Raw genomic sequence first — 10,259 nt, 5'->3', positions numbered from 1 at the left:
AGTTTGCATGATGAGGCTCTTCATCATCTTCTGCTGGCTTGTCACCCTTGTTGATCCGTGGAGAAACAAGAAAGGCCTAGAGTAGTGTATGCACTTTGGCATTGGAGAGCTTACTTAATTGCTTCTTCTCAAAGAACAAACTCCAGAGAGTCATGGAGACATCTCCAAACAGAATTGAATAATGGGACTAAATTGATGGAGAGCAGAACTTCCTGCCACGGCTTGTCAGCTAGTCTTAATTTTGCTTTTCTTCTCTCTGTCATGTTAGCATAATATTTCATACTGGCAGGTCTGCCCAAAGAATTAAATGAATTAGCTGATGGACATTTCCATGTGCTTTGCACTGTAATGTGACTATCAATTGAGTAATCAATGCTGTTATTTTAAAATCTGTGTTGGCAAGCTGTAAGACAAACAGCTGCTGTTGGTAGCTTGGTTACTGCAGAATCAGCTTTTGTGTATCTCATAGATAGGGAAGAGACCCTTAAGGGTCAGCTAGTTGGACTCCCTTGCAATGAACAGGGGCACCGCAGCTCCATCAGGTGCTCTGAGCCCTGTCCATCCTGACTTTGAACATCCTCAGGCTCACAAATCTTATACCTATGCCACACACTCGCAGTATTTCACCATTCAGCATCACCACTTGTATCTTCTCTTGCTGTAAATCAGAGCGAGCTGGTAAATCATCTGCTGTGCGGGTCAGCTGTGTCTCTCCCATGGGCATCACGTGGCTGCTGGGAGGCTCTGAAGAGCTGCAGCCAGAGGTGTGTCACCCGCTGGGCCTCGTGCCCAAAGGAGCCCACAGGAAAGTGTTGTTGCAGTTTGTCATGCACTGCACTGCCATGAGACTTGACGTGCCAGACATCCTCTGACACGTGAGCTCCTGCATCCAGGCAGGACATCTGAGATGTCTCCTTCAGCCTGACGTGGCTGCAGTTTCACACTGGTTTTACTAAGGAAGGAGAAGGCACGTGGATGAAACTCTTTTCCTGCTCTTCCTGGCATTAGCTCATAGTACAAGTAAAGCACTGTCAGGTCAAGCCTGGAGGAGTAATGCTTGTCACTGACCTGTTCCTGTTCAGGGTGGAGCTGGAGGGTAAAATAACACAAGAAATTGTCATTGAAATTCAATATCTGTGAAATTCAGCTGGCTGCATTCACAGAACCTGGCGTTAAGATCTGTTTTCTGGTTTATTTCTTGAGCCTATTTTCCATAACCCAGTCCTCATTTATGAACCGAAGCTCTACTGAAAACCTTTCGCTGTGTATGCTCATGCTGCAGTGCAGCTCTTGTGACCTTTAACAGCACATTCACGTTCCTCTGATCACAGGATCCTTAAGGTTGATTAAGACCCTCTAGTCCGACTGCTCACCCATCTCCACCAAGATGCTCACCATCAGCTAGCTAAAAACTCAGCAGAGATGATAGATCAAGCCCAACACTGGATTTGGGATGGCTAGAGATTCCTAAGATATTGAAGGATTGCTTGCAGGTGGTGTTGGCTCAGGTATTCACCCTGCATCCCACCTCCCGTTCTGTTTGGTTGAGAATCATGCATTCTGCAATTTCACTTTGTAATTCAAAGCCCCTTTCTTTATCTGTTAAAAAAACTGATCTAAAACAAGCCGAGAAGACTCCGTTGGAACTGGTTGATGCAGAACAAAGGCATCCCCAAAGGACAAGTTGCACTGTTTGATGAACATTATTGGATGAGAGCTAAGCTAAGATTTAAAAAGTTCTGGGGCTGTCTCTGAGCATCAAATCCAGAGGAAGCCTGCATGATTCCCTGAGAATGGATACCTCCTACTTTGGTGTAGGGTGAAGGGAACACTAGCAGTAACTCCTATCACAAAATGTCACATGGCTCAGACAAAAAAGCCATCAAGAGGGCTTAATTAGGAGCACCAAATGGTCACAAGATGGTCTTAGGGCAGGGAAGTAATCTATCTATGTGACATTGATTGATGCTATTAGTTCTAAACAGCTTGACTCTAGAGGGACTGTTCTTTGGTCACCTAGTTTTACAAGAATAGATGGCTCCTGTCTATTACAATTTTTAATGCATTATTTGTTCACTGATGCCATAAATGTGCCTGGCATAGCAATTGGCCTTGGTATATCCAGTGACTGAAAGCAACAGTTGTTGCTCTAAGAAATGCAATGCTAAGCTAGGTCTGCCTGTAGCTGACAGCCATCAGCTTGCTCCTCAGGCAGGTTCTGTCTGGATGGAATGAAGGGCATGAAATACTGATGTGCTCTTCAAACGCTGCTTGTTAGCTTAGAGACAAAGTGTTGAATAGGTTTGTTCATGCATTGCAAACACGTTACTTATCTGCCTTCATTTTAGCTTCAGAAGAACGTGTGCAGAATACAGAATTGATTAAAAGAAATAACAACTGTCTGCATAGAACTTACTCTTTCCTTACACAGGAGAATCAAGCACACGTTTGTATGTGAGTATCTCCAGAGGTGAAACTCAATCACCCAAATGTAATGAGCAGAGACATTACAATCAGTTCTAACTGTATCTTCATGCTGTGCTGAATAAGCCTGAGTCAGGATGTAAACCACTTTGTCTTTTTTTCTTCAGATGAAGCCATTAATGTTGTCAGCAAGCCTAAAACCACTTCAGAAATATCAGTCAGTCCTTCTGAAGACCTGGAGCTGGTGTGTGAGGTGTCAGCTGCAAGCGGAGCTGTTGTATGGAAGAACGATCAAACAGAGGTGAAGCAGGACCAGAAGACAACCATCATCTCCCAGGGGACGCACCGCAAGCTCATGGTCAAAAATGTGACCCTGAAAGACCAAGGGAGCTACAGCTGTGAAACAAAAGATGACAAAGCAACATTCCAAGTGAAAGTCAGAGGTGAGAAAATGCTTGGAATCCCAGAGATAAAGGAACGGTTCATTTTGTGTGTCTTGCATTCGGAGGATCAACTGACAGCCTCTCTGGTGCAAAACATTTTGGCTATAGGACTTTCTTGGTCATCTAGTATCATAGCAACACTTTTCTACATGTGATTTACATCCAGGAATGAATTACTGCAACAAAGGGGAGTACAGCTGCGAGGCTGCTGGCTAGAAACTCACCTTCAAGATTCATGTAACTGGTAGGAAACACGTTTTGGTTGATATTCTTTGATTATTCCCTAGTCTGGCTGTGGAAATGTCTGTGTGAACGTGTCCTCTTTATTCTGCCATGAAACTGTTTTGAGAAGGATGAAAAGAAATGCTTACAAACGTGCAGCTAAAATGATTATTTGTTTTTAACAATATTTCATCCAGCTCTTCCCCTACAATTACTTTTATCATCAGCTGTCCATGGATGTCCAACTGTGATTTGTACAATGTGCAACACTGCTCTACCAGTTGATATTTCAACAGTACTATTTACACAGACGTCCTTTTTTGCTCCAAATCCACACCAGCCATGGGAGAGGGAGTAGGTGAGCATCTTCCTCCATTAGCTTGATCTAAATCTGACAGCTTCATCCAATCCAGGGCTTCTCCAAGACCTTGGAAAATTCTGTTACTGTTGAGGAGACAGCAGGCTTCTGGGCTTAGGTTAGAATATGGTGCCCTGTTGATGGGTCCTGAGAGTGTCCAAGCCTTACATGGAGAAAACCATCACTGCTCTTAAGATGTTTTGCAAGCAGGTGAAACTTGATTGAAGTGTGGCAGTGATGCTTTCTGAGATCTCTGGCCCCTAGTTTTTCTAGGCTTTTTGTTTGCCTCTTAAGATACAGTGAGCTGCTCTTAATTGTGGCTGTGTCCTTTGCCACGAGCATACCTCTGAGCACACAGTTATTTTGAGCTCCTCTTCTTCCAGTGGCTCGGATGAGCAATTCTGAGAGATATGCAGAATGGGGATGGCTGTGCTGCTGCTTCCTTTTCTGTCTTAGCTGTGGTTTTCCCTTGCAGGGCACAGTTCTCTGCCTGGGCCCAAGTCTGTGTGGGTCTCTCCATCCACAAAGCTGCTCACCGTGCAGGCGGCACAGGCTGAGAGGAGAGGCCAGAGCAGCTCTCCTGTTGCAACACGGAGCAGCAAGATACAAGTGGAGGAAGGCCCCGCAGCTGTACTGAGGAACTTCAATGCAATCATTGATTTTCCATCTGAAAGATAAAGAAAGAGCAATTCCCTTTCCGGCCCCTACCATCATTGTTCGGATGATTTTTATTGGTTTATTTTTTGTCCATTATATCTTTGAGGATTCAACTAACACACAGTTGCCCTATGGCCTCAGTGGAGCCACACAAGGTGCCTTTCCTTCCTGGTTGGGCAGGCAGTCACAAGATGCAGAAAGCTACGCTGGCGTCTATCCTGTTCTGTGCTGGCTGTACATGGAAATCTTGGGGTTTTCCAGATTTCAGGGCCATGTGCCTGAAACCAATGTGCTTCTCCTGTAAGCAGAGCTGTTGGTCAGACTTGCTGGCACTAGAAATTAAAGGTGGCAGTGAGCTGAGGCCGAGGAGGTGTTAATGTAAGAGTCAGGGATGCTTTTGAGCTTCCCTTATAACTGTACGGTTCCTCAGAAAGCAGTTACGCCTGCCAGCTCCTTTCCTGTCCGGCTGTGGAGCCTTTGCTCACATGCTCCGAATCTTGCTCAAAATCATTGAGAGGAATGTAGCCAGCAGGACTTGAGGGCTGAGCTGTAGGAATGGAAGCATCCTCTGCTGTTTGAAACAGAGGGTGTTTCTAGGCTGTGTTTCAGCAGAAAGCAGGCAGTGGCGGGAACAGGCAACTATTGGCAAGGGCTCGGTGCAGCTCTTCCCTCATCCTGCACCACGACTGACAGCATGCTCTGTTTTCTCTCCAGACTGAGTTCTCCCAGTAAGAGGGCAGAGTCACCAGCTGGCAGTTGGCGTTCCTGCTTCTGCCTGGGCAAACCATCCCGTGGCCAAACACCAACTGCAGAGCAGTGCCAGGGAGCCCTCTGAAGCAGAAGTCGTGGTCCTGGCAGGTAAGGGTGCAAATCCAGCTTTCAAAACACTGCTTGTCAGCAACACAGGTAGAATTCATGCTTTCAGTGGGCTTGTACCTCCTTCTGACATTCAAGCCCGTGCCTGACATCTTTGGTTGACTCCTGTCTTTCCCAGATGAGTCTCACAAGCTGCTTGAAACCTGCTTGACAGGCAGCACCAAGCCTTTGCCTCCTTGGACAGTGAAAGTTTGACGCTAAATGCTGTGTATCTACTCTTTCCAGGTGAATCGATCCCTTGCCAACACAGGAACCCACCAGCAAGTTGCAATGATGCACGTTGTGCTTCCATCAATGGAGTGCAGTTAGGATGCATGAGTCACTGCAGTTCCAAGGACAGCCTTCCACGCGACAGCAATGATGGAGAGAAGGATGTTTGACCTATTCAGTTTTGGGCCCCTCCCTGCAAGAAAACCTTGCGGTTCTGGAACGTCTTCAGCTACGAAGGTAGTGAGGGGTCTGGAGCACAAACCTTACGAGGAGCTGCTGAGGGAACTAGGATTGTTCAGCTTGGAAAAGAGCAGGCTCAGGGGAGACCTTATAACTCTCTATAACGTCCTGAAGGGAGGTTGTAGTGAGCTGGGGTTTGGCCTCTTCTCTCGTGTGATCAGTTATAGATCTAGAGGGAATGGTTTTAAGCTGTGCCAGGAAAGATTCAGGCTGGACATTAGGAAATATTACTTCCCCTAAAGGGTATTCAGGCATTGGATAGCACTGCCCAGGGAGGTGGTGGAGTCACCGACCATGGGAGTGCTCAAGAAACGTTTGGATGTTGTGTTGAGAGGTATGATTTATCCGGGAAGTATTGGTAATGGTTGGACCAGATGATTTTGTAGGTCTTCTCCAACCTTGATAATTCTGTGATTCTGAGCTGAGAAACTTTTCTTGCTCAAGTCCAGCTTCCAAGCTTAACCACCTACAATGAAGTTGATGTCGTTTTTCTGGTAGCCCTCAAGACAGTGTCCGCATTTACCCAAAATCAGGAGGTAACCAGCTGCAGTGAAGTGAGCGATTTCAGTGCCTATTTCTGATGGTGGCAATGAGTTCAGAGGTCACACTTAATTGACGGTGCCTGTTTCCATTCTGACAAAGGATGTAGTTGCAGCTGACTTCCCGAGGCTGCCATACGTGGTGGTGACGCAGCCTTGGGCTTCTGCGTTTGCATGACTCCCACCTTTCCTTTCTGTGTCTTGCAGGTCAGCTGGTGCTGGAAGCGGCCGGTATCTGAGTAGGAATGAAGGTGAGTGCAGGAGCAGCTGCTGAGGGGAGGAAGGAAGTCCATGCTAATGAGCTCTGAAGCATCTGCAGGTCCAGTACGAAAGGAGGCAGCAGTGATGCAGGGGGCTCCCCAGCAGGAAGCTGTCTGATCCAAATGCTTGCTGAGAGTTTGGAAGCCCAAGCCCTTCTGGTCTCTGTAAGGGTGGCTAGTAAAAAGATGTTAACCAAGATGGTGGTAAATAGTCAAAGATTATTAGCAAAGGAAAACTCACCAATGTTGGTGCCTTGACCAGAAAGCTGAGGCAGTCTCAACTGGGGAGCAGTCTCCAAGAGATTCTGCCTTAGTGGTGGTCAGCCTTTAAATGAGGTGAGGTCTCAGAAGAGGTGCAGTCGAGGTCCACCCCTTCTGGGAGCACAGCTAGATTACTCTCACCTGTGCTCCCGCAGCTGGCCCAACACTTGCCTCAGCTGATTAATCAGAGGTTCAAGCTGTGATTTCCCATACAGTCTCTAAGCTGAAGGCAGCATCTCCTTGATCTGATGGTGGTGTGCCTGAGTGAGGGAGTGATCCAAGCTGGATGCAGAAGAGTCATCTTGATTTCTCTCCTATTTTACTTCAGATGACACCTATTGGGTGTTGGTTTCTTAAAATTTGGATCTAGGAGGTGGCCTCTCCCTTTGCTTCTGGTGAAAGCACAGATGTGCAGCAGGAGTAGAAGACAAAGAGGTTTTCTTGGTGACAGCAACACCAATTATTTGATTCAAATGTAGAACTGTGATGAAGATGGTGAAGAACAGATCCGCCTCAAAGACATGCTTGATCACATAAGGAATGAGCATGTGATCCAAGACAGTCAGCGTGGCTTTAGCAGGGGAAGGCCATGCGTAACCAATCTGGTGGCCTTCTATGATGGAGTGACGGCATTTGTGGACAAAAGGAAGGAAACTGATGTCATTGACCTGGACTTGAGCAAGATCTTTTACATGGCCCTCCACCACATCCTTATCTCTAAACTGGAGGGATGTGGATTTGACAGGTGGACCACCTGGTGGATAAGGGATTGGTTGAAAGGCCACAGACAGAGGGTGGTGATTCATGGTTCTGTGTCCAGGTGGAGGCCAATAACAAGTGGTGTCATCCAGGAGTCTGTCTTGGGACCAGTGCTTTTTTACATGGTTATCAGTGACACCAATGATGCAATGGAGTGCACCCTCTGCTGTTTGCTGAGTGGTGCGGCTGATGCAGTGGAAGGAAGGGATGCCATTCAGAGGGAGCTCAACCGAGAGGTTGGCCTAGGTGAATCTAATGAGGTTGAACACAGCAAAGTGCAAGGTTTTGCACTTGGGCTGGAGGAATCCCAGGCATCTGTACAGCCTGGGAGGAGCAGTCCTTAAGAGAAGCCCCGCAGAGAAGGACCTGGGGGTCCTGGTGGATGAAAAACAGAACGTGAGCCATCAGCGTGCTCTTGCAGCTCAGAGAGCAAATGGTCCCCTGGGCTCCATCAGAAGAGGGGATGGCCAGCAGGGACAGGGAGGCGATTGATCTTCATGATCCTTGAGGTCCCTTCCAGCCCGGGCCATTCTATGATTCTGTGATTACACTCGCTGTCAGAAATAACGGCAGCTGTACAGAAGCTTGTTTTTTCTTTCTTTTTCTGGCTTTGAAGGAGAAGGGTGGAGCAAGGGGAGACCCACTGGTCATTTGTCACCTCATGAACAGGATGGATTCTGCATTGACTGTGAAAAACCTGGGCTATAAGCATGGGCATGTTTCAGGCTGGACTCTTCTTTTGCTGCTTGGTTTCCTTTTGGCTACAGGGAGACAGCTGTCTAAAGGTGTGTTTTCAAACCCACTCTCCAAAACCATGTTTCATTGTTGCAGGTGGTTCAGTGTGCTCTTGCAGTGCAGATGCTGTAGTTTGCTGTAGAATCTGAATGGTTTCTGTTCCTAGGGGAGGACTGGGAGGAGGTAGTGAGAAGAGAATTCAATGCCTGAGGGGAGGGGAGATCGGGGATTGGTGGGAGAGGGAGCCAATAGGAGGGAGAGAGGAGTTGGGCGCAGGGTGATTGTAACACCCCTTTGTGATGTCATAATGCCCCTTTGTGACGTCATAATGCTTCTTTGTGATGTCATAATGCCCTTTGTGATGTCATAATGCTCCTTTCTGACATCACGATGCCCCTTTCTGACGTCACGATGCCCCTTTGTGATGTCACAATGCCTCTTTGTGACGTCATAACAATCCTTTGTGACGTCATGATGCCCCTTTGTGATGTCATAATGCCCTTTGTGACGTCATAATGCTTATTTGTGATGTCATAATGCCCCTTTTTGACATCATAATGCCCCTTTGTTACATCATAATGCCCCTTTGTGACATCATAATGCTTATTTGTGACATCATAATGCCCCTTTGTGACATCATATCACCCCTTTGTGATGTCATACTGCCCCATATGAAGTCCAGGCAGAGTCAAAACTTATGGACCTGCACGAGGATCACTTTCAAGACAGTGGCTCTGTTGCTTCAAGCTTATTTGCTTCGTCCTGCCGCCACTCTATTACCAAGTATCAACAACCTCTTGCATGATTCAACTTGCAAACGTTTGACACTAACCCTTGTGTTTCTGTGCCTTCCTAGATAATTCGAGCCTTTGTAAACGCCAAAGATCCAAACCAAGTAGTGATGTGCAGTGTGTTTCCATCAATGGAGAGTTCTTATTAAGCACAAATCGCTGCAATTCGGATGACAGCCTTCCACATGGTAACAGTGATGGACACAAGGGGCTCATCCACGTTCATGCTCTCATATCTCCTGGCTCTGCTGAAGCTCCTGACCTGAGCCTGCCAGACACAGCAGTCACCTGCCTGGATTGTGACCCAGCGCCTTTGCAGTGCTGCCCATCCCAAGCACAGCCCGAGTGCCCCAACAGCAGCACCACCATGCAGGGCAGCATCAGTGAGGTGAAGCTGAGCATCTTAGATGGGGACTTAGAGTCAGGCTGCCAGTCCCAGGCACCAGGCAGCAGCACAAGCTCTGAGCCACTCTCATCTTGACAAGAGGAGTCCCATCTTCACCCTTGACCTCTCAAGCCCTCCTGTCTTTTATTGAATAAAGTCACTCTCATGCTCAGTCATCGCCTTGGCTGCATTCCGAGTCTTCATTCACAGGGATTGGGATGAATGCAACAAACAGCAAGGCAGCTCAGCTTGCAATGCTATGGCTGTGGGGTTCGTGCAGGCAGAGCTCTGGGTTCCCATTTTGCCTGGCTTTGGGATGTCAGCAGCAAGATCTCTACCATTTTGTATGGCAGCAAATAATCTCTAGCATCCAGGTTGCTGCTCATGATAATCCCAGTCTTCCTGGCTGTCACTTTGTGATACCTTTCAAAGCCTTTTGATACTCTTTGATGCCTTGGCTGCTCCCTAACACCTCTGTCCTCCTGCCATGTTGACTCATGTCTCCCACTTTGAAGCTGGCTTTGCAGATCATCTCCAGCCCTGTCATCATCACGCTGCAGCAGGAGGTGCTCACCTGGCCCAGTGTCTGGCAGTGCTGCTTGTTCTGCAGATGAGCAGCTGCCTCCTCATCTCTTCAGCTACAGTAGTTTTTCTCAGGGCAGTTAGATGCAGTCATGCTCCTCTGGATTTGGTGTGTTAAATCCATGCTGCATGGCAGCAGTCAGTGCAATACAAAGGTGTTCTGTGTGCCACAGCATTTCTCCAGGGGCTGCCAAAGGTAGAAGCACAACACAGCACCATCCTTCTGACAGTAATATCTGTGAGTGTTAGACATGTGAGCACTGCATCATCCCCAGCGTGTCAGTGCTTTTCCACACCAACCTGACTCTCACACTCTGCACTGAATGTAACTCTGCTCTTGTGGAGACAAATGCTTTCTGTCACATCCTCCATCCCTGCAACCATTTGCCGGTAGGCAGCTCTTGCAGAAGAATCAAGCAGCAGAACCTTGTGCTCACCCTACAGCATGCAAATGCTATGAAAGCAGAAATAACCTGGCATGCTCTGGGTCTGCAAGGCTGCACAGATGGGAGAGGTA

The 10,259-nt window shown here is 47.5% G+C and overlaps 1 protein-coding gene across 2 annotated transcripts; it reads left to right on the top strand.

Moving 5' to 3' along the window:
* The first annotated feature begins 3,294 nt into the window (after window positions 1–3,294).
* Window positions 3,295–9,334, top strand: LOC146756156 (rho GTPase-activating protein 32-like). Of its 2 annotated transcripts, XM_085524926.1 has the most exons (6): window positions 3,295–3,447; window positions 4,819–4,962; window positions 5,206–5,427; window positions 6,177–6,220; window positions 7,866–8,034; window positions 8,841–9,334. In XM_085524926.1, the coding sequence occupies exons 4-6, from the start codon at window positions 6,215–6,217 to the stop codon at window positions 9,254–9,256; spliced, it is 591 nt and encodes a 196-aa protein (XP_085381052.1). In that variant the 5' UTR covers window positions 3,295–3,447; window positions 4,819–4,962; window positions 5,206–5,427; window positions 6,177–6,214; the 3' UTR covers window positions 9,257–9,334. The 2 variants fall into 2 exon arrangements, 1 of the variants encoding a protein (XP_085381052.1); XR_014937580.1 differs by lacking the exons at window positions 3,295–3,447; window positions 7,866–8,034 and having other exon boundaries at window positions 3,967–4,962.
* The last annotated feature ends 925 nt before the right edge of the window (window positions 9,335–10,259 follow it).

Source organism: Coturnix japonica, chromosome 28 (genome assembly GCF_054131305.1).
Source record: "Coturnix japonica strain WE chromosome 28, WE-NBRP24, whole genome shotgun sequence".
Classification (NCBI taxonomy): Eukaryota; Metazoa; Chordata; class Aves; order Galliformes; family Phasianidae; genus Coturnix; species Coturnix japonica.
Note: the sequence above shows the minus strand (reverse complement) of the source record. Positions and strands in the feature narration are given on the sequence as shown.